At 38.6% G+C, this 25,220-nt stretch overlaps 2 protein-coding genes across 2 annotated transcripts in view; both read left to right on the forward strand.

The window, feature by feature from the left end:
• The window catches only part of SPAG16 (sperm associated antigen 16), a 696,430-nt gene extending 680,752 nt beyond the window's left edge, over positions 1 to 15,678 (forward strand). The window contains exon 16 of the mRNA XM_075180327.1: positions 15,400 to 15,678. Coding sequence (XP_075036428.1) covers positions 15,400 to 15,575 — 176 coding nt within the window. The 3' untranslated portion in view covers positions 15,576 to 15,678. The remainder of the gene's footprint in view (positions 1 to 15,399) is intronic.
• Positions 15,679 to 16,389: 711 nt separating this feature from the next.
• The window catches only part of VWC2L (von Willebrand factor C domain containing 2 like), a 116,596-nt gene continuing 107,765 nt past the window's right edge, over positions 16,390 to 25,220 (forward strand). The window contains exons 1-2 of the mRNA XM_075180329.1: positions 16,390 to 17,455; positions 24,471 to 24,925. Coding sequence (XP_075036430.1) covers positions 24,536 to 24,925 — 390 coding nt within the window. The 5' untranslated portion in view covers positions 16,390 to 17,455; positions 24,471 to 24,535. The remainder of the gene's footprint in view (positions 17,456 to 24,470; positions 24,926 to 25,220) is intronic.

Consider the following 25,220-nt stretch of genomic DNA (forward strand, 5'->3'; position numbering starts at 1 on the left):
TGCCTTAGTTTTGTAGTATGAATGTAAGAATCCTCTTTTCCAATGTGCCAAGATGTCTGTTTTAAATGGTGGATATCTCTGTACATTTACCTTTAACATTGATAGTACATTTATATGATGTAACAACATAGAAAAACAATACAAACCCTTCTGTAATATGTAAGTATATTATGTTAAAGAAAAACTCCACCTATACTTTAAAACAAATCACCTCCACCTCTCAACTGATATATACAGTTCAATTCCAGGACCCTTGAGGTTTCTGAATATATCCTTACCTTACATCTATAATGGTTAGTTAACCTTGGCTCGACACTCAGGAGAACTTTAAATGAATACAGTGATCAGTGCAATGTTTCCATAACACTGATTGGATAGCTGCTGTGGATAGCTGACTGTTATAGGAAGATGTAAATGTGAGTATGTTGGGAGCAGACGGGTTCCCGGGACATGGGTCCTCTGGTGTTACACCAACAAATGTGAATTACAACTTGCATGTTGCAATGGTTAGAAGATCATTTTTGTGGCTAGGTTCAACCAGTGCTTCCATCACCCATAAAATTACAAAATGTTGAATATTCAAAAATATATGTATCCTTGTTATCTGAGCGCGAGTATAATGCAGGACATTTTTTTAGTTGTAACACAAAATTATTTTTCCATTGAATCTAAAGAAGCTACTATACTTCTATTTGAAAGGAGGGGACTACTAAAGTAGAATTAATGTTGTATTTATTAATTAGTCTTGTGTCAGCATGACTAATTTGTTATTACAATCTCTGCTGCTTGCGGTGAGTGTGAGGCTTGTCATTCATTGGCATAAATGATGTACACTGAAGTGGTATATGTTATGCCTGTTGTTTTCAAAAGATAATTCAGTACTCCAATTTCTACTGCTTACCTCAGGTCAGTCTTTAATGCGAGGCATGATTGAGATCAAATCCTGCTTTGCTGATGAAATAACCAGAAGGCGGTAGTTCTATCTTAGGGGCAATTTGAAACAGCTAGAGTTTTCCATTTTTTTGTCATGTCTGTAGTAAGGAAACAATTTTGTGCTGCAGTACACAGGAAAATAGTTTTGGGATAAACATTATTTTAATACTATGTCCATTCAATCTGCAGCCCTGCAAATAAGTTCCTCATCTCCATTTATCACTGTAAGTCTTTGTGAAATGGGTCAGTATGTGTACTATTTTGTATCCCAGTTTGCAATCACCTTAACATTAAGAAACTCTGTTTAAATAAGTGTTCTGGTGCCCACTCATTAAATATGTTGAAGTTACTGACCCACTTTCATCCAGACAGTAAGCATTTCCCTGCCAGCAATATCCACAGCTCACAAAACTGAAAGCAGAATGTTCTCGTCTCTTCTGCCAAGTTTCAAAAGAACTTGAGTGAAACCTTGGTTGATAATATCCAGTCCTAACCATTCAGCAATTACTGGTGTTGAGTCCAGAGACCTCTGTTACTGTCTTATACTGGACTAATAAAATTCTATAACGGTATTATGGTTCAGTGAAAAACATTTGATTCTTCAAATTAGCACACCAATGGAAAAAGAGGCAGGGCTGGGCAACTTCATTCTAGATCAAGGGTTCTTAACCTTTCTATCAAGGTCCCAAATTAAGTTTATGAATCTACTACACGACAAATGCTTTGGTCTTTAATTAATAATATATGTACTTTTATTTACTTAATGTCATTGACCAATTAAGAATATTGTTAAGGATCCAACTATAAATTGTGTACATGCACATTATAATTTTTAAGTCATGATTAGTAATTAGTATATTAGTTGGCAATACATAATAGGTGGTATATAAGCGGCATAGTGACCTATCCTGTCTCATACGTTAAAGACTAAATGCAGACTAACATACATCCACACTCACATGGTCAGATGCACATAAGACCTGTGTATTGGAAGATCAACTTCATAAATGAACAGGGAATATCGTCCCATCAGTCTAACATGTTTCATACCAGTGTGAGAACATTGTGTTCTATCCTTCTTTTTGTGAATACTATGAAAGTGTTTCGAGCACTGTGGTGGAACTGTCACTGTTACGGGGGGGAGGTGTGTAGTGGCTATAAGTCTGGGAGTTGAGGTCAATATACTGCTGAGGCCCCCGCCTCTTCTTCTGAGCATGTGCAGTGAAGCCCTGTTGCTGGCTTAACCAGCATTTGCCTGCCCTCCAATATGCCAATATGTGCCCCAGTATAGGAGGGTGGTACTAGTATTGCTATTCCATCCTCCAGAGGCCCCGATCTGCTATTCTGAACTTGCACAAGCGATCATCACATGCACAATGAAGCCCCATTTGTACTATTACACCCCTAGTTTTAAGGTATGAGTGCACTTATTAGTAAACTATAAAAAAAGACAATTTTTTAGCATTGCAAAACCACTACTATTTGATAAAAACATGGAAAAAGGCAATACTTTCCAAATTATTTAATAAGACAACGGTAGAAGTTATTATTATTATCATACATTTGTAAGGCAGCGCCATACAGTAGGGAAGACAAGGACATACATAAAACAGGACATACGTAAAACAAGAACAGACAAGGAATGATTGGAGACATGAGAACAAAGGGTATGAAGGATCCTGCTCATTAGAGAGCTTGCATTCTAAAGGGAAGAGGACACAGCTGAAACAAGAGGAGCGAGTGTGGTTCAGAGTGGAGATTGGGATAGTTGTGAGGGTGCATTAGTGTGAATAGTGTTATCAGGGTTGCAAACATGTTCATATATTTTCTCTGCAGCAAGTGCAATTCAGCACAACAGGTTTCGCAGCTGTTTGTGAACAACAACTACTGTAATTTGATATTTTCACTTTGACCTTTTCAGTGCTTGGTTTCAAAATGTCTTTAATGTTACTTGGATAGGTACTTTCTGACTTTTTTCCACAAATATTTGTGTGTGTATTGTTAAGTAAGTCTAGTCGCTATCCAATAACGATTGTCCAATTGCCGTGATGTGGTTCCAAAGCACAATGTGATTTAATAGCCAAAAGTAGCAGAATAACAAGTCAGAATAAAATAAGTACAGCCGTTACTTTTAGCAGGCACTCTGGATCCAGTGTACAGTCATTCAAGTCTGAAAGCTGTGGTCAAGTAGACTGAACACTGGTCCCAGAGCCCCTGCTTATATACAGTCAGTGATACAGTGAAAACAATACAGATGATGTGGCTTGCTTCCATAGGTTCAGGCTTCAGGAAGGTCCAGTGTAATGCAGGTCATTGGCCAGTTCAAGCAATGCCATCCAGGGGTGGGGTCAGCTCTCCAGGAGATGCATACTTAATTGTCCCGCCAAAAACTGGTTTAAACTGGTCTATTAGCATTCCACAGACAATACCATTCTAATCATTTATTCCCTATCATCCATAACTAGCATACGCAATGTGCGATCCTTTCGGTGAATGAACCGGACGTCTGCGGATAAATAGGGAATTAGAATGATACCTGTAACCTGAACCTTTGACCTCACTAACGTGTTTTAACATTATAGTATTTCACCATATAGTAGTTCACCATAAACGCTGCTACATTTCAGTACAAATAACTATGTGTTGCAACTATTTTTAATATGAGCTAATTACAAGTGTGTGTGTTTGTGTAAATGTGTGTAAAATTGACTGCCACATGTTGCGGTTGATTACGCTCCTCCACGCCGTGCCATACCCATAATTTCAGGTCTGCTTTTAGCTATTTATCAACATAGAAAAAATACACTGTGAACCTGGATTGCTAGTGCTACAGCCTTAGTCTCTGATAGTCTCAACAGTTTTATTTATTGCAACTTACTTTGCATATATTAAGGAAAAAGTATCAATTTTGAAAACACTGTATAAATTTAAAGAAAATACTTTTTGACAATGGGATAGCTGAGATGATTTTATTTTACTACAGCACCTCCTTTACACCCTGCACATTTCCCCGTGCTCTTTATGGAGTGTTTATTTGAAGTGCATATAGAACATGGGTTCTGAACTTTTTTCATCAATGTGCAAAATAATATATGTGAATAAGCTTCATAATCCATTGCTCGTGTTTTAAAATAAATGTACTTGATTTTGATTACTTTACTTTACCTAAGTTTAATGCTGTGAAAATACATAGGACAGTATTACACCATGATAAGTCATTAGCATATTAGTTGGCTTAGTAAAGAGAGGATTGTGGGGATTCACTATAAATAGCTTGGACACCCAGGTATTGGGTCTTGACCTTTAGACTAAAACTCCCTGCTGTAGAGTATTATATCATAATACATTGATTATGTTATTCTCTTATAAATGTCTTTAACCTTATATCAAAGGCCACTTATAAGAAAACAGAGATACGTACATCTTAATGTTTTTGACATGTTGGAATGAGCTGATACCTGTTCTGCATGGTCCATGCTGGTAAATGAACGAAGAGTAACTGCAGTAATGAGAGTCTGAATGAGCAGTGAGCAGGTATCACAATTCTCTGCCAGTCAATACATCTCACATTGGAGAATCCAGCAGGTTCACATGTTGCTTTGTGCTATTTGAATAATGGATGAAACACATTGTCTCTGCACTGCTCCAGGGAATTGGGTCTATATCTTCTCACATTGTTAAACATGTTGTAAAACAAGGACCTGTGCAACATTATTTCATGTTGGGTACCAATCTCGGAACACTTAACGCTAAGCTTAAAAATGCAAGGCCTATTGTCTGATTCAGTGACAACACCTGGCTTATTAATACACCGTTTTATCATTTTAATAGTTCCATCTTAACAGAATATAGCTGTGTATGTTATGACAAAAGGGTAATTGGAAGGTTCATGGGGGAATTGAGCACTTTGTAATATTGCAGTGAGTGCAGAAGTTTGTAGAAGTAATTTAAATGCAAAATGAAAATCTCAGAAAAGTGTTGGGAGGAAGATTTCACATTACAGCGATGCATAGATGCAGAGCACAAATAAAAGAGAACATATTACGGGATATGGAAGTGGATCTGAAGCTTTGGAACAACAATATATGCCTCCAATTTCTAAGGAGCTGAAGCTTGCGTGTGTTTTGTGCATATAGGAACTAAAGTTACTGGATTGTTATTTTTTATTTCAAGATTTGCCCCTCGTTACTTCTTTCAGAGTCCAGCTTTCATGATACCTTTCAAAAGATACCTATTATACTAGAAGACAATTCTATTATTTGCTAATAAACCATTTATTATTGCATGAGTGAGTATTTTGCTTTTATGGATCGGCTCTTTACTATTCTCAATAGCTTGCAAGGAATTTAAATGATGTGTCTCCATCAGTGCAATCCACTTGGGCTCAATCTAATGAATAAATGTTTATATTTGTGTTTTTCTGTCATAACAATCCATCTGCTTATAGAGAGCTATCTGCAGGTTAAACCAGTGTCTTTATATAACTTGATCTCTTAAAGGAACCTATTTACATTTACTAAAAAATGTTAACTAAACTCGAGCAAGGTAAAGAGGTTTGACCATTTTTAAGCCAGTTCAAAAGTGTTTGAGCTTGTTCGAGTATATTTTACAGTTTTCAATGTGAATGGAGAGCTTGATCTTCCAACTCGAACTATGGAATCTTCACTATTGAGCTTCCATTTGTGGAAGTCAAACCCAAATTTAACTGGCGCAAAAGTCAAATTTGAACTGGTTTGAATACTGTAATTCAAGCAAATTTGGACCAATCATTAGTAGAAGGAGTATATTACAGGGAGAAGGAGTAGCTTATCTGTTTAGGACACTTACTAATACTGAGAAATGTTCTGTATACCTCTTTTTGAATCCCAATATCAGGTCTCTGACACACTTTCTCCCTGTGTCCCAGGCACCAAATACTGTAATATACGCTCAGTTAGACACGGAAAATGTGTTTGATAAATCCTGCGTGTTTAATGCGTCTTAAAAATCAATCAATAAACAATATTCATTATTTTGAGCTTGGACTAGTCATTTTTTCCCACTGTGTCCCAGGCCTCAAATACTACAATGTAAGCTCTACTCGGCAGGAAAGCTTATAATAAATAATAATTGTTTATAAATAATAAGTTGTACCACCTTACCTGAGAAACTGGTATTACTATTAAGTTCAGCGAGGTTGTTAAAAATGTCATGTTTTATATATTTTCTGACATCAGTAACATTCCAGAATTTCTGATACTCTCTATGTAAACATTGTTTTTAAAATTTAACTACACATTTGTAATGATTACCTTCAGCTAGTGCAGGAAGTGAGAATGCCTCCTGTTGCACCAACATGCAAAAATGTAATTTCTTTTTGCAGGATGAGATTATTTTAATGGGATGGGATGGAGACCATTTATCTATAGGTGTGTTACCGTTTTTGCTGGAGAGTGCACAGCCCTCTTCTTCCTACAAATCATACTTGCCCACTTTCCAGGAATGTCTGGGAGACTCAGAATTCCAGGGAGTTTTCCTTAAATTCCTGGATAGCAGGTCATCCTGCCTCATCATGTCCTTGCCAAGTGAAGAGAGTGGTACAGGTCATTTTGGCCCTGCCCCTGTGGCAGGATGACGCGATTGCAGCATCGCAACACATAGAGGGGTAAAGTGACGTGAATGCCAGCGCCCCCCGCTCCCCTCACTTACCACTTAACTTCTCCTCCAGGAATTCCCGAAGAGGAAAGGGGTAAAGTTGGCAAGTGTGCTGCAACAGGGACTTGATTGTTTCAGCCTGAGAAGGCACCACGGAGTTAGTTTCCCTATACTTTTAATGTGACTTATTTGGAATCATTCAGTTGCACTTCTGCAGGAAAATACATTTCTATGTGCACTGTGATGAATGCAATAAAAGCCTTGAAACACACAAAAATGTATAAAGTTCCAATATCACCTCACTCATGATTGATTTAAGACATAGTTGAGGGCAAATTGAGCAGTGTTTGAGAGGGGGGAAAAAGTTTAAGGGGTTAATCTATCAAGCTGCAGGCTTGAAAAAGTGGAGATGTTACCTATAGCAACCAATCAGATTCTAGCTTTCATTTTGTAGAATGTACTAAATAAATAACTAGAATCTGATTGGTTGCTATAGTCAACATCTCCACTTTTTTGCAAACTCGCAGCTTGATACATTTACCCCTAAAAGTTGTATAAGATTTTCTCTTTTCTTCTCTTTAAATAATAAATGAGATGAGCAGGTTTCCAAAATATAATATTTCTATAGTTTATTAAAAAGATATTATGCATAGATACAGCCATACTGGACGAAACAGACATACGTCCAGGGTCTCAAATGCCAATTGACAATCTATATTTCATTAAGTCATTATTTTATAATGTTACTCCTTATTTTAAAACACACCTTCCCAGCTTACATCACTGCTGGCACTCTAAGTCTCTACCATTAAAGTGACATGTTCTTGGAGGGCCTTTTGGAAGGGTCATCTTGACCTTATGTGGAGCCAATATTTCTTTGGCCTTATCCAGATATTGTGAAATAATGGAAAATTACTAAAAACATGTCTCTTGTTATGTAATATGTGTTTTTCCGTTCTCTTAAAAGCACAAACACAAAATTCAAGTTCATTGGTTCATTCTATTGAACTAATTGGTAATATAGGGTTTTTGTTAATTATTACTTCGACAAAGTTTAAATTAATGAAAGGTTTGTCCTAAAGCAGAAATTTGGGCTTTTTGCAATTTGAAAATTAGTCTTTTCTATTTTACTTGACGTACCTTTATTGCAAATAACATATTGTGGTAGCCCTTCTGTTTAAAATATTTCCCTTTCAGTTTACAAATAAAAAAGTATATATCACTGTACTAGTATCTCTAATGTGAGGGAAATAAGAACATTTTCATGAAAAGCATTATGCCATGGTTTTGCACACAGAAACTAGCTTTCACACCTATGTGCTTTTTAAGCAGCAGTCCCCTGTAAATATGAGGTGTTTTACTTTGACTTAAAGCGCGATGTTTCTTGAAAGAAGACACACTGTTTTGTTTTTCCTTAGTATTTGAATTCGAACAGCTATTATTACAGTTTACTCAGTATCATGTGATTATCATGGAAACTAGGCACGTGACATATGATGTAGTTAGCATAGAAGATCTGTAAATACCCCTCTTCTCAGCATGTGTGATGGTCCTGCTGGTGGCCTGGTCTGATGACCATATGCAGTTTACCCCAGCTAGCTGGTGGATACCAGCAAGTGAGAGCACTGGGCCAGCTCCTCTTTCTCCAGTACAGTAAGCATTAACGGTTGCTATGGTGTACATTTATAGAAGCACCTCCTCCTGCAAGTTACATACTACTGCCAGGATCAGTAGTTCCACAGACACACACAGGTTTCTCAACTTCTGATGCATCCTCACAATTTGTTAGGAGCTTGTCTCTTTCAAGACCTTAGTTTAGCCTTTCTGCCTCTATATAGCGGCTTCACCTCACTATAGGAGCCCTTCTCGGGGGGCTCTCCAAATGGAGCCTCTCCCTCTGTCTCACACAGCCTCTCTGTCTTCAGCGACTTTCCCAAATAGCCATATTGCACCATGTAGCGACCCTTCCTCACTATGGGAGCAGGTCTCAGGGGGCTATCTCCATGGGAGTGCACAGTAAAAGGTTTTCTCCTTCCTCCTCATGCTGCTTCCCTGTGGTGTTAGTTGTTTGGTGTTGGGATACCTCTGAAGGTGGGGATTCTCCATGATGGTCTCACATAATGGGCTTTACTTGATGGGGCCTTTCCCCGTTGTATAATATCACTGGCCCATGGCAGAAACTTCACTCTGGCTCAAACATGCTGGGGGAACCACAAACTCAAAAAATAATATTGGGACTCTTGTCACCCCCCTAGTGGAGTCATAAACTGGTTCCCTTCCGCATCTACCACACACCCCCCTTTTTGCCGGGGACCCACGACCACCTATCTATCTTTCATGGGCAAACCAGAGCCTTTCCCCACCTGACTTGTTCAGCTAGCCACATTTGATGCAAAAGCTGACCATGCCTCTCCTCATGGAGATGCCGCTATTCTCATCGCCATGACTGCACTTGCAAGGCTGCTGCCTCACCTCTGCTATGCCCTCCCGATTATCTTGTCTGCCATCGCTGGCAATGCTGGGGGCATTACATTTGCACTCCTTCCCCCTCCCTCCTCCTTTTTCTGCCATCATGTGAGGTTCCATGACTGACTGGCTCAGATTTAGAGTTCAGGTTACACTTTCCTGTGAGGAAGCAGAAATCACTATTTCCTAACGTGAGATAGATATTTTTTTTTTATGATACTGCTTAATTCTGCACATGTTTATTTTCCAATTAAATGTATACAAAATGCATTAAAAGTACAGATGACCTATTTTTTGTCATATTTTATATGTGTTTATCAAGTGTTTTTTTGCCAGAGTAAGAAATGAACAATAATTGTACTGGGAACCTTGATCCAACCCATCTAGTACAAAGTGGGACTATAGTAAATTGCTTTCATATTTTTTTTTTATATAGGGAATAGGATAGTTAAATGTTGCACACAAAGTCTTTACCCATGATAGCCCATGATAAAATGCACAAGAGAAACAATTAAAAAGACACATTCATTTTAATTATCATTTATTTATAGGGTGCCACAAAGCCCCACAACACCGTACATGGTAGTAGTACAGGCAAGGTAGACATAGGTTCTTCATTAGTTCAGAATTTAAGATAGTCCAGTACAATGCAGGTCATAGGTCAGTTCAAATGATTCTTCTCCAAAGGTGGGGGCAACTCACTCCAACAACTTTTTTTACGTTTATGTGTCTTGCCTTAGGAAACCACCGAAAATCTGGTTTAAACTAACCCATTAACAGAGCATTTTTGAGTATTAATTTTATACTAATTATAACTAGCGATCGCAATGTGCAATCGCTTATCCAATGATACCGGATTCCTGCTGGTCAATTGTGGATTAATATAAGACCAAACACAATACATTTCTTATGACCCGAACTCTAAATATTTTTAATGTAGGTTTACCTTTATGTATTAAATCTCTAATTTCTTTATATTATCAACAAAAGAATGAGAGTTTGAAACTTTAATATAAGTGAACTATTTAAAAATGTAGGCGCGAATGTAGATGTATTTACTGTATTTTCCTATGTGATTGCATATTTAATCTCTGTACGCCGTTACGTACAAATCGCAATCGCACAGGAAACTATAACAATCGATAGTTATTAATTTAGAATGACTTCATCCAATTATTTGACTTCGGCAACAGCCATCATCAAAATTGGTTATGAGAAATCGGAAAAAAGAGAGGTAATTTGAAAAAACAAAACAAAAAAACAAAACACTTTCCTATAACCGAATTTGGCATTGGAAGAGAAGACTGATCCACCAAATTAAAGTCAAAACAAATACAGATCCACCAAGCTCGAGTAAACCAACCTCTTAATCCTTATGACAATACTGTAGCATGAAGAGCATGGTGGACTAGATATGTCTGCATTCAATGAATGGATAATTGGTAACATCAGCATATTATTTTTTTATTTATTATTATTTGTTTATTTTTTTATGTGTAAAATAAACATCTGCCCAGCAAACTGGCATATGCCCTGCTTTAAACACCAGTACTGTAATAATGAGCAATCTGAGTACTGGTTTCACTTGCAACTCATCACAACACACGAAGATTTATGGGTCACCCAGAGACCTATTAAGCTCAACGTGAGGCAACCTAAACTTAGCAGATGTGTTCCTGAAGACCAGATCTCTGGCCTCCATCAGTATATGAGTAAACAGTTTGGGATGACTCATAGTCAAACCATAGTGATTTGTAGCAGGAAATCTTCTTTATTCCATATAGTAAAGTGAACAGTAACAATTTTCAGGAAGCTGTATATTTTTCAGGATAATCGCATAATAAGTAATTTTACTGATATATTCCAGCTACAATGTGTTTACAACAGCACAAGGATAGGCATTGAAACCAGAATTGTGGAAAAAAATGCATTCTCCAGGGCAGAGTAGAAGCCATGTATACTGTATTTTAAATATAAATCTGCTTTTAACTCTTCAGAGTGAGACTTAAAGTGAATGTGTTTTAAAGCCATTTAAGGGTTAGGCCATGTATCTTCTTGCTTCCTTCCAATCCAGCGCTGCGTGTTTTTCCCAACTAAATCAAACAAAACAATCCTGACATCTCCATGGTCTGATGGACCTAAAGGACAATTGACTGATAACTGAGATTGAAAAGCACAGTTCTGATAAAGCTGCAAAGGGAAAACATATGAGGCAGCCCAATTGGTGTGCATTACCAAACAGGATCACAGCGGAATTGTGTTTAGATGTATATTTTTTTCATAGGAAACCTTATGAAAATGCCAAAAATTACCACTCATTATGTAGCAGGTAACAATGAATAAATAGGTGAAGGCTTATTAATAAGAGGCAAGTGAATGCTGAATGAATATGGTCAGTCAGTAAATCTTTCATTGTACATCTTATGAGATTGCTTTATTTTACATGTAATATTCGCTTGTCTAGAAGGCTGTGCTGCCCAGCATTGCACCTGTGTATAGGGCATTAAGAGATTCCCTTTCCAGAATGCAACCATATATGATTGTGTTTTCTTTAGCTAAAAGCAGCAACAGACAACAGCTGTGAAATTCTTTCTTCTCCTTGTGCGTGACTTGTGTGTCTCATGTGTACAGTTTGTGAATCACTCTAATCTAGTGGGTTAGGGCTTAATCACAGACTCATCTGAATCATCCAGCAGCTAATGGTCTGAATCAGTGGCTGGTATTCAGCAATTGCTAAAGCAAAGTGTACTATTAAAGCAAATAGCTGGCCCTGGTGGGTGGTGGGGACCTTGTTCTACATTTCCACTTATGGCCTAAACCAAAATCTACACTTCTGAACCTACTGATATCTGCAGTTCCATGGGTCAGTAATGCTCTTCACTTCCAGGCCTTCATGCTGGTTGGATAAGAATATGTAGTTAAACACTTTATCAAAACATTACCACTTTCTTATCCCCAGTACAGTTTCATGGCTTTTCATATAAACAGGTCTTTAAATTTCATAGCGCAATACCTTGCCCTGGTCTTACTGTAACTGGACTGCGGGTGGGAGTCTAAAAAGAAAGTATAAAAGCAATAACATTTCTGATATATTTTATTATTCTTATTAATATATTATTATTGTTATTATATTATCAATAATAATAATATGTCTTTGATTTGTACTAAGTAAATATGTAAGTATGGTATATTTTATCTAGAAACCCACAAGGAAGTTTATAAAACCAGAAATATAAAAGTAATTGTTGCTTGTTGGACATGATCACTGGGGTCATTTGCGAAGCACAAAACAGCAACACTGCAGCATAAATGCAGTTTTGGTCTAGCCATGCACCTTGATTTGCCCAACTACACCTAGATTTCCATGGGATCACTTAGGTTTGCGGAGCAAGATGAATGTATTTGTGGAAGAGCTCCAGTTTGCACAAGTAGTGGGGTGGAGTTGAGCATAGTGAAGGTATTTATTAGGTGCACCAGTGTGACTCATTTGCCTTGTGCAGAATAAGATCACTCTAATGAGATAAAGGATTGGTGAAGGGTGCATTTAAAGGGGGTTACTTGCAGTACATAGCCATTCCCACTCTGCAAAAGGACTTGAATTCTGCACCAGTTTGGAGTTTGCAGAGATTGTGTCTTTCTCTATACTTTTAACAAGATTAAGAGTCCACTGTGTAAACAAAAATAAATAAGTATAAAGGGGTAGCGTGCCCCCTCCGAATAATCAATCTGCTCAAGCGCTATAAAGCGTAGCTAGTGTCCACTATGACAAGTAGACCACAAGTGTGGCATCCCCCTATAGTGAACACCAGCCACTGGCCACTTACACAGGGCTGGTAGCCTCTAGAAGAGGACGTACTGTTTTTTTCATCCCTTCCCTATAGAGGCAAAAATCTGTGCTGAACTGTTTTTCACTACAGGGACCCCATGCCTGTCATAGTGGGGTTTGTTGAGAATTGGGAGAGGGTACATGCTGCTCATTTTTATTTATTAATTCTACACAGTGCAGTGTGACGTGTCTTACATTACTGAACCGGCTCCGGCAAAATGTACTTCTTCACAGAATTGGTCTCATTAAAAGTATAAAGACTAGAATCAATCTCCACCACTCAGAGTCTGACTTTTAGCCTGGGAGCAAACATAAGCCCATGCTCTTCTACCAGCGCATCCTCATGGAAAAGTAGGCATGACAACAAATGTGCAGGCATGATTTGCCTAATGTAAGTGTGGTTTTATACAGCCAATAAAATATATATAAAAAAATGTTATGTCTAAGAGCTATAATGAAATACAAGCCCTACCAGCCCCACTTGAATAGTATTCAATGCAGACAATACAGAGAGCTTCCTAGTGACTGATATTCTATACAGAGGACATCCTCTGTATTGTGCAGAGTGATACAATACAGATAGCATTCTCATGACTACTAGTCAAAACACCATGCATATTAGTAGCCACTGTTTAATGCCAACTATATTCTGGAATCAACTTTGACATGCAAACCTTCACATTGATGGTGGTTTTACAATCCAGGCCCCCCAAATATCTGGTGGATCGCAGAGCTATTGTGGCTTTATTATACAGACACCAGATTTCTGGTGGCTTTACCCTAAAGAATCCTATAGTGTCTTTACTAATTAGACCCCAGATCTCTGGTAGCTTAATAAAGCAGCCACCCAGCCTCCAATCACTGTTGATGACACAATCATGGCATACTGCCGAACAATTTTGGCTGTGCTGGGATTCATACCCAGTAGACCATTTCCTGCATCCACCAATCAGTTTGGGGGGACCTCCCAACACTCTGATTGTTTGGCCACGGTCACCCACCAATCCACTTGCTGGCAGCTGTGCGGAAGCACAGCTCATGGCCACAGCTGATAGCAGTATGGCAAGGAAGGGATACTCTCCAGCTGTCCAGATAGTGTTTTTCCCACCATCAGAACAGCCGGTGCATCCTCTGCTTGCTTCATGGCCACCAGCAGATGCCCCCTTGCCTGGCCTGTCCCTTTTGCCAGCCTTCAGTGAAGAAGTGCATGTATAGGTGCACTCCCAGCAATGTAATAAGAGATTTACACACCAAAGTGACACAAATAATAATAGTAATAAAACAACCCTGATGTCCCCTTGCATTAATTATCTATTTAAGCCATAATTAAGGTGAAACAAGTAGTGTTTTAGAAGAAAAATTGAAGATTAATTTTATTTGCAAGAGGTGATACCTAAGGAGTAAGATGTTCCATCACTTTGCACATGGAGGCAAGGAGCACATTTTGCTTGCTGAGGCTGTTCCTGAAAGAGGCATATACCTTGAGCAAAAGCAAAAAAAGGAGCAACTATACACCTTGGCAAAAACATGTTGCCTTGTAGGGGAAGGTAAATGCAAAATGTGGGGACAGCTTTATGGAAGTGATAGGGTGTGCCATAGATCAAATTAAAATTTCAGTGTAAAACTAGAGCTGTATTGTATCATGGTATGTCCAGGGGCAAATGTACTAGTTGTTTGTTTTTTTTTGTAAAGAGTTTATTTTTGCAAGGGTCAACAGTAAGTGACATTCTGTACAGCAATGTGTTACAAACAGTGAATGACTATAGATGCGTTAAAACTTACAGCGTTGTTTTGTTGTTTTTTGTTTTGCTTTGCTCCTTTCTCAACATCAGGCTCTGGGGGTACAATCTGACACACCAGTGAGAGGACCGAGGTATTTTAGGGTGGACTTGGTAAATAACCTCCTGAAAATTTCATGCTAAATAATTTGATTAGGATGGGAGTGGCATGCATGGGACACTGGGGATAAAGACAACCATACATTTTAAATGTAACTTAGTATATTTTAGCCATACTCTTGCAAATCATGGACAAATCCGAATCTGGAAACCCCTAAAACCCAAACATTCTGTAACATCGCAAGCTAGGTTATTGTCATTGAAGAACAGGTGACCTAGAGTAAGTCTTGTTACCATCTAGTTGTATCATCTTGACAGTGATAATGAATTGAGGTTAACTGATTAATAAACATGTCACACGTCTTTTCTACATGGACATATAAATAAATGAAACGAGTCAGACCTAAGACTGTGTCCCGTTCATAACACATACGTGAATGTAAAACCGAATCAAATCCTGTTTGCCATCCAGTAGCTGAAGGGTTTATGCTAATAAATAGGCGCAGGGTGTCCACAGTGGCGATTTATGAGTTTACTTGCTGGCATGGACAGCCCGTCTCATTTATATTGATTTATCACGCTTGGATTGAAGTTATTTCCAATAAAAACATTAATTCAGCGCACATCACTTGCAGTGCAATCATTATTCTCTGCATCACCCTCACTGTGAATATCACCCCTCTGATCTCTTCTCTTCTGCAGGTCAATTAGTGTCCCTGGCCAGCAATGACGGAACGGTCAAGATACTGGCGTTAACATCTGGACAACTGACGAGCCTGGAAGGCCACGAAGACGATGCTCAATGTGTGATCTTTGATCACAAAGGAGATTATATTATCTCAGGAGGGTCTGATGGAACCGTCCGATTTTGGTCCTAAGAAGAACACTTTATGATTGCAATAACTGAGAAGAGTTTGGATTAATGAAACAAGCCAAAGTGATTGGCCGTTATACACGTTTAATAAAGCTTTATGGCAATGAGGAATGTCTTGTGTATTAATATTCACCTTTCCTAATCAATCAACTATATTATGCTTGGCAATCACAATGTACATACTTTTCAGCAGTAATTTCTACACTCGGATTATTTCTGCAATACCGTTGATTGTGTTACAAAATAATACTAATGACTAATATTTTGATATAAACAGCAGGTTGCTTACAATCAAGGGCTGTCATTTGTTTCTAGAATGGGGTTCGGGTATTCCAGTAATCTTTTATGCTCTTAGACCATGTGGCACTGGCAGTATTTGATGTAAAGTTATTTTTCTGTGAAATGAAATACACTCATTGCAAAGCAGCATATCATTTACATTTCTTTCAATAAGTACAATTCATCTGCATATAAATGGAAAATGGTCCAAGAAGCATAAGCATATATGTAGACCATTATCAGTAGCCATTCTACTCAAAGCAACGAGAGTGATTCGTTCTATAACTATTATGTTTAATACCGAATAGGTTTTTAAGTATGATATATACCAAGTTAAGATCTGTTTAAAAAAAATGCAGTTTCCTGCTACAAGTCAAGGCACACATGTACAATATAATGTATTTAAAGTACAGTCTGTCGTTTGTAGAAAACAAAAAAATGTCGTTTGCTTTAAGAATCCGCAGTAGGCATTCATTGCAGACTTGCTTGAATGGGTTAAAGGGGCTGGTGAAAAGCCTGTCCGAATGTTTCCCCTCGGGAATGTGTTGTACGTTCCAATCTCCCCTAATAAAACGCATTTCAGTGTGCTGTGATGCTGTGAGCGCTACACTGCTGCTGTGTGTTACTCTGAGTGCTCTGTTGATGTGTGTCACTGTAGAGACTAAGGAGTGCAGGACGTTGCTATGATGCTGTGTGTCACAGCGTGTGTGGGGTACTGAGCGCAGAGCCGTGTAACCGATGGGTGCTTTGTGCGTCTCTGTCCATGGTGCTGAACACAGCCAAGCACTGTTCCCGTATTACAGCGGAGTCCTGAACGTACCGCAATACATGCCATGGCTGCTCAGTCCACTTCAGTCCAGGGTCCCCACAGCATCCAAGTGTTGATCTGGCGAAGTATTTAAGAGACATTTGTACTGATCTCCCCAGTATGCTGAAGGCAGCCGGGTACTGATCTGTCCACGTACTGATGGTTCCTGGGCGCCGATCTGTGTAAGACGCTGGCTCTTATACTATTGTAATGCTGCAGAATGGACAGCGGGCTATATAGATCGAATTTTAAAAAAAGTTATGCATCTGCCTTCATATCTGTCCCCCTGGTCTACCGTTCTGTCTGTAGGCGGCTACTGGAGTAAAATGTTGCCATGGAGCTGAAGGTGTTTCAGTCTGGGCATCAGCCGAGTTCCATGATGTTGCTGTTCGTGTTATTGAAATCTTAACGCACATACGCAAGACACCTCCTCAGCTGTAAGTGACTGAGGGGGACCCATCCAGCAGGGATATACCGTATCTAGGCTTCTGATCAAGCAACATGAGGACATCATGAACCCACTGCACACGTGTGGATTTATTTCATTGCATTACTGGTTTGTGGGCGTCATGTTATGTCAGTAACCCCAGCTGAAATTTATTTGGGATTTCTGGTGACTGCTATTGCATCTTCTAGAGGTTTGTGTTGTGTTCAATGGCAGGGTGACTGGGGGGACTGTGTACTTTCTCTCGCTAAAAAAAATGGGTCCTCCGGCATGAAGGATGGGCTAACCACAGACTCCTAACCTTTGCTGCAAAACTTGTCCAGCTAATCCTCGCAGGATTAACCCTTAATAGGTAAGAATATACTTTAAACGCAAATTGGCAACATTACTATAACACCGATACTTTTTACTCATGTTTTGTATAGTCATTAAGTATATTCATTCCAAACTGCATACTTATAAGTTTGCATCTATCTATGAGCACAAAATACAGGATTTAAATATGGTTAACTTGAAGTGGCGTTTCTAACTTTTAATTTTAACTTTCTCTTTGTTCACGATTTGCAGATACAGTAAAAGAATTGGTGTGAAATGCATTGACAAGTAAAGTCACAAAATCGTCCCCCATAAAAACATCTTCCTTATCAAGGTCCATCTGACTTCCAGGCTATAGGATACTAGACTGCGTCTGGATACTGAAAGGACATATTGCAAATTATTTAACAAAATAGCCTCATTGTTGTAGTATTCAGTCTCCTCTCTCTGGGCTTTCGCTCACACAAACTGCAGTGTCAGTGTATTGTTCACCTTATGGGGACTGGACCATGTTGCACTCACAATATACCATGTGTTCCGCTTTCAGCGATGCAGTAATCCTTGATGCAGTAACATATCAAGCAGTCTTGTTTCCCTGTATTATTATTTTTTTAAACATTAGTTATCTGCTTTTAATATTTCAACGTCCCATCAACTTCGCTGCGTTAAATATATTGAGGGTGGGTATTTTCATCCAGCGTGCTGGAACATACATGGTTAATGCAGCTCATTGTAGTGCGGTATGATTCATACACCCCACATCTGAAGCAGCACAAGGGTTAACGTTTTAAAGTAGCTTCTTGACAGTTTATGAACAAAGTCTAAAATAGTACAGCGAATTCTTTATCTGTATGTAGCATACAATCCCAATGCTTCCTTCCAATGATCTGTTCCAGACGCGGTAACTATGGGTTGTTTTCTGTTATGCATGTTTACAAATGCAGATATAAATGCAGATATAAATGCAACTATAAGTCCAAGATTCCAAAGCATTACAAGTTTAATTAGAGCACTATTACCCAATCTAGTCCTTAGGGACATTTAGTAGTCCTGAATATCTGTTTTACCCAATTATGTAGTCTCTAAACCCTGAAATAATTTAACCATTTGATTAGAGGAAGGGTTTATACACTTAAGCTTCATTAATAGAGATAGATCATCAGAGCAGAAAGCTCGGTTCCACTAAACCAAAAATGTTACTGGGTTCTTTAGCTATACCCAGGCATTGAGTCTGGTAGTACATTATCCCGTATGCAAAAAAAACAGTCCAGCTTCCTTCATAGAAAAGTGTGATAGATTATTCAGCGCATAAGCATCATGATCCTAATATGTAACTAGTGACCCGCACACATCTATGTCCAATGTGGCATAATTTAAATAATAGCGAAATACAACCTCCCTATAGATTATGAGGGACAACTGACCGGCATAGAATGTAAAGGCCATGACACTTATGTGATGGTCTAATACTTCTTGTTTATCATGTCACTTATCCAGCTGCAACAGGGGTCTCACTATCATGTTATCCACAGAAAACTGCTCTACTTCCTCATTTGCTATTTCTTTCACTGTCCAACGACTTATTAACCCTTCCAACACTTTTCTTTCATATTTTGCTCCAAATATCCATCCTCCTCTCTCCTGGAATCTTGCTGTCTCATCCCCTATACATCGTTATACTTTACACACCAGATGTTTATTAATGTTAATGCTTCTTGTTTATTACTGTTTAATACTAGAACGTATCAAAGACTTCCATCCATAGCACATAAAGACCACACCTTCCAGCCAATATTGCCATTTGCCATAGAAAGAGAAGGATCGTTGGTGTCTAGCACCGAAAGGGTTAAACACGGAGCCGCAGTCATATTTACATGAATTTAAAAGCGTGGCAGCCAGACTGTTAGTAAACAAACTGTTAAAGAAAATAGCACAGTCTTTGTATTTGTAAGAAGTATCAGTTCCCATAAACCACACTGCTGTAGGAAGTATTGATTAATTGGCCACAGGGAGCCACTCCTATCCAAAAAAAGATCACAGGGATCCTCATCAACTCAGCAGCAGACTAGTTCATAGTGCGGGGCTAGATTTTTTTTTCTTTTTTTTACATGACAGCTAAAACAATATAGACCCAACGGGTAAATGGAATTTCCACCTCAGGTATCCATTTCAGTATGTGAAAAGTCTGTATAAAAGCAAATGTTGGGCCCTCATGGACTTGGGAGAGCACCAGGTCTCAGCTAGCTTGGGGCAATCTCCTTAGTTCAGGCGTATTATTCCCTGGTGTGTGGAGGCTGTGAGACATCAAACTCAAGATGAAAGAGGAGGGCAAGTTCACAGTGCGGCTGCTCCTGATAGGGCAGCTTCATTAGCACAACACTCAGACTGCAGATTTGTTATCTGCAGCTGGCTTCATTGAGTGAACGTCTTTGTGTGCACTGGGGCTGAAAGCTTCAGCTCTTGTATAGGGCATTGGCATGAATTGGAGGAAGCAAACTGCACTGGAGACTTGCAATCCCAAAGCATCAACTAGCAGTATTTCAGTAGTAAATATTGGGCATACACTGGTTCATTATTGTAATCTTCCCAAGACATTAGCTTAGAAACTGGGTGCGTCGTGCGATCATTAAATGAATAAAACAGAACTGTGTGTACCTAAAGGCCCAGGAATGCAGCAAGCACGGTGGCTTAGTGGTTAGCACTTCTGCCTTATAGCACTGAGGTCATGAGTTCAGTTTCCAACCATGGCCTTCGCTGTGAGGAGTTTGCGTGGGGTTTCTCCGAGTGCTCTGGTTTTCTCCCACACTCCATAAACATACTGTTAGGTTAATTGGCTACTAACAAATTGACCTGTGTGTGTATGTTAGGGATTACCTACTAACAAATTGACGTGTGGGTGTGGGTGTGTGGTGTGTCTATATTAGGGAATTCAGACTGTAAGCTCCAAAGGGGACAGGGACTGATGTGAGTGAGTTCTCTGTACAGCGCTGCAGAATTAGTGGCGCTATATAAATAAATGGTGATGATGATGAAGTAGAGAGACGCGTATATAATACTAGGCTGACCACATGTTTAATGTGTGTGTGAACTGGCTGTACACATCATCATCATCATTTATTTATATAGCGCCACTAATTCCGCAGCGCTGTACAGAGAACTCACTCACATCAGTCCCTGCCCCATTGGAGCTTACAGTCTGAATTCCCTAATATAGACACACACACACACAGACAGATAGGGAGACAGACAGAGAGGGAGAGACTAGGGTCAATTTTGATAGCAGCCAATTAACCTACCAGTATGTTTTTGAAGTGTGGGAGGAAACCGGAGCACCCGGAGGAAACCCATGCAAACACAGAGAGAACATACAAACTCCACACAGATAAAACCATGGTCGGGAATCGAACTCATGACCCCAGTGCTGTGAGGCAGAAGTGCTAACCACTAGGCCACTACACATGCAGCAATACTGCTCATTTTTAATTAGTCACAAAGTATTGTTTTATATTAACCTATAATACATACATTAAACAAAGACGTTTTCAATTCCTGTAAATTATTTTGTTGTGCCTAAGGTTACCATCATTTATAGTCGACACTTAGTGATGTCCTTACTTCAGTTTTCATAACAACCACATCTCTATTAAAAGGAATATTTTTTCCCCACTATAAATTATAGTGCTATTCGATATCACTTTTGAGTATACAACCAATCAGCCTGTGGTTTTGTGCCTTTATGTGGTCCTGACTCTGTTACATGACTTCTAACATCCATGTGATGCCAGATTGTTCTTGACAGTGATGGATGTTAAAATTCAACTGAAATTCTACTTTTTGATGTCTACATTCCTTTACTGTTAACAATCTTTTATTTTCAATAATAAAAACCACATTTTTTTATTGTCCCATGTAGACCTCATAAGTCCTTTTGTGTAATATCCAACTGCAGATGCATCTAACCAGAACATTTTACACATTTTTAATAAATATTAACCATATTTTTTCTGCATTTGTTAAAGAAACTATTCTTATTTAAATTATTCCATTTACTTTCACCACTACATTGCAACCCAGCATAAAAATATTTTATTAAGTTATAAAAATTAAGTTATAAAAATGTATTATTACATTCCAGAATGAAAACTAACAATGGATATACAGCAGAAAAAGGGTTTGTAAGAATACTTGGAAATCCCATGTCATAGGTCAGAAATTAAAGCAAAACGGTAAATTAAAATCATTTATATTGTGGAGCAAATGATAGGACGCTATGTCAGACATTGGATCTCCTTTTATGATAGTTGTTATACTGTATATATACTTTTTTATTGATGCTAACCTCGCAATAATTACTTTCTCACATTTTTCATATAGCAAATATAAGCATTTAAAATAGAATTCCTCAGTACTGTAATAAATAATCTATTTTCTGCCAAATCTCATGGCTTTCATTAGTGCTTCTTTCACCTTTTCACTCAGTTCTAGAGTGTCTAATTCAGAAGGACTTTAAACTAGAGAATTTCTAACAAAGAAACTAACCAAGTATCAGAATGTCCAGTAATACTGACAATGCTTTGTCTTACCATGTCAAAAAATTCACTCATCTTTATACACTTCTCTATGAACTGAAAGAATCTGTATGGATGACCCTCTGCTTCTCCTTAATTGTTGGAGGAGACTTGTAATTTATTCAATAATTCATCATATTCATAATTAATAAGGGGTGATTAAATGAGTTAGTCGTGTAAAACTGTATGCTGGATTTAATGTGTTGAATAATATGCACAGACTTCATTGTTTGGTAAAGGGATGGAGGTTAAAACTGACAGAGATACATTTAATGATGGAGTATGAAAGGACAATGTCATTGCAAGGCTTATAGAAAAATAAAACCTGTATAAAATTAATGTACACATTATGCACTGTATAAATTGAGGACATTTTATCTTTTTTATTTAGTGAGTTTGACAAATGCTGTTCAGTATGATTTATCCATTGCCACATGATAAAATACCATATCTTTAATATGGTGATGAGCTTAAAATTTACATCTGCAGAACCTCTTTGGTCTTAAACCGTAAATTGTTAATCTACAATGAAACAGAATCTAACAGCTAAAAATAATCAATTTATCCACTTCACTTTTTAATAGAATCCTCATGCCTTTTTTTTTTATTATTTTTTTATTGTATTACTCTACACATTGTCCCCTAGTGGGCTTTTCTGTTTCCATGATACTCTTAATGAAATAAATGGTCCTTTATGTACTCTCTGTCTCCACCCCCCTGGTTTCCACTCCAAGCTGTGCTGTCAACTTTTGGCTTGGGGGATGTAAAGGGGAAAGTGAAAGTATAAGTAAGTGTCCCTTTCATTCACGACCAAGGGCATAACAATAGCCAAAGCAGCCCATGTGGTTGCTATCGGGCCCTAAGGCATAAGGGGCCAGGTGAGATTGAGGATTCCATAGCTAATGGCATATAGGCATTTTGCTTACCCATATATATTAGCGTAGGTATCTCCAGGGGCAGTCTGGGCTGGGAGGGCATCTGCGCCCTGAGCTGGTCCCATAGTGGGCTGGGTCACTGGACCACCTGTATTTTTTTCCCTTTAAACTGTTCTTGCTGAGTCGAGTCTTGCACCCCAGGCTAAAATTTGCCAGCGCTCCCCTGGGTATCTCCATGCATTTTTGCATCCATAGCTGGAAGCATTAATGCTCAATTCTGGGCACACAAGCACTACATTGCTCTGTGAAAGCTGCTAATGGCATTCACAAAACAGATCAGTATCAGGAACTTACAGCTTACACCGCCAACTATGTGCAGCAAAATAGAGTATATGTGAAGAATAGCCTAAGGTAATAACTACAGATGCGCAACGCACCCGTATGTCGTGAGCCTACTCACTGGTTTGTATCACAGAGCAGTATTGTCCAGGGAGACACAGAGGGGATGAAGATTATTCAAAATTTTGCTTTATTCCTTATTAAATCCCTTCCCACAACAACTTTTAAATTACATTAACAGACTTTTATATGGACGGCAGAGGTTGCAACTCATGATGTTAACTCAACTATGTCTTCCTGCAGGATCATTTCAAGAAAATTTGTTGAGTGACTTCTGAAATGGGCCATTAAGACCAAATAAATAATCACATAAGACCTGGTCAGTGTATTTCTCAGGAAAGCACCAACCACACACCAGTGTTGTCCCTAATCTTGAAATAAAAATGGCCCCTTGGGACCAATTGTCTCTTACTGTCCATCCTCCCAGATCTACCCTGGGTTTTTTACCTCTATAAAATTGAACAGAAAGCTGATCACTCTACAGGACATTAGAAATATATATTCAACTTCAGAATACCATAATATCCTATTGTCAAGACATTGTAACATTTTAGTAATTATGTTTTTCCAAGGCATTCACAATAAACACAGCTTGTATATTAAACAAGGCCAGCTTTTGGAACCTGCTGTTGCCTCACATTTTTGCTCCTACAAAAACGTCCTTCCTCCTGATCTCTATATTAACGCCTTTGAAATAATTTAAAGTCTCCTTTTAGATGTCCTCTCTCAGTTTTCTATCCTGCATAGATCTTAAAATGCAAAGACACATTCACTCGTTAACAAGGAAATCAATGGTTGGTAGTTTTGCTAACAAAGAGTTTCAGTGTCTGTCAAACCTGCTATTCAACAGCGTAAGCCAGGCTGTGATTCCATGTGGCTCCCCAAGTGTGTGAACGTTAAATCCTACTATGCTCCTCCAGACAGGACATGACATGATAGACCTCATAGCTCAACAACAGTTGGAGTGCCAGAGAAATCCTATTCTCCCATAAGCTGTCTATAGTGGATGATCTGGTTCAGCGCGGTCCAGTTTTGTCATAGTGTGTGAAGAACCTGACAATACAATGAAAGTAAGGTGTGTGAGTACTTGGCAATGCAGGGTCCCATTATTAGCCATAATTTAAGTGTTTGATCTCGGTGATTATAATTTCATTATGCAAATCATAATTGGATATTTTCATATTCAATTGTCCCCTCGTTTTGCTTTCAGCCCTCATGGCAGCAGCTGGATCCAGTTCCTAGACTAGTGGAACACGCTAAGTCTGACATTGGGGGATGGCTCTACATATTTATGCAGCCTCCATGATTCTCTTGGCAATCATGGCTTCAGCATCCTCGGCTTCACTCAACCAAGAAGACTATCCTGCAGATGAAGGAGAACAAGCTTCCAGCAATGACAACTTAATATTTGATGACTACAGGGGCAAGGGCTGCGTGGATGACAGTGGATTTGTATATAAACTGGGAGAGAGATTTTTTCCGGGTCATTCTAACTGTCCTTGCGTTTGTACAGAGGATGGACCTGTTTGTGATCAGCCTGAATGCCCCAAAATTCATCCCAAATGCACTAAAGTGGAACACAATGGATGTTGTCCGGAGTGTAAGGAAGTGAAAAACTTTTGTGAATATCATGGGAAGAGTTACAAAATCCTGGAGGAGTTTAAGGTATGAGTCAATCTGATATTTATAATTAATTATATTAATTGTGGTGTCTCCTTAGAACAATATCTGCTGTTATAATAGGCTTAAACAATTCAAGGGATTTGAATATGATATTTTTATATTTGTGTCATGTAAAAACTAAAGTAGGAATGTATGAAAATATTCATAATATAGGAGTGTACCTAGGTTTTATAATGGTGCTAGTTAATCTGCTTGTAGCACTTCACATTCAGTACCGTAGTTGCCATTGTCTTCACTTCCATATAATCCAGTGGATTACAAACTTTCTCAGTTCAAG

This window comes from Mixophyes fleayi, chromosome 7 (assembly GCF_038048845.1).
Source record: "Mixophyes fleayi isolate aMixFle1 chromosome 7, aMixFle1.hap1, whole genome shotgun sequence".
In the NCBI taxonomy this organism is placed as follows: Eukaryota; Metazoa; Chordata; class Amphibia; order Anura; family Limnodynastidae; genus Mixophyes; species Mixophyes fleayi.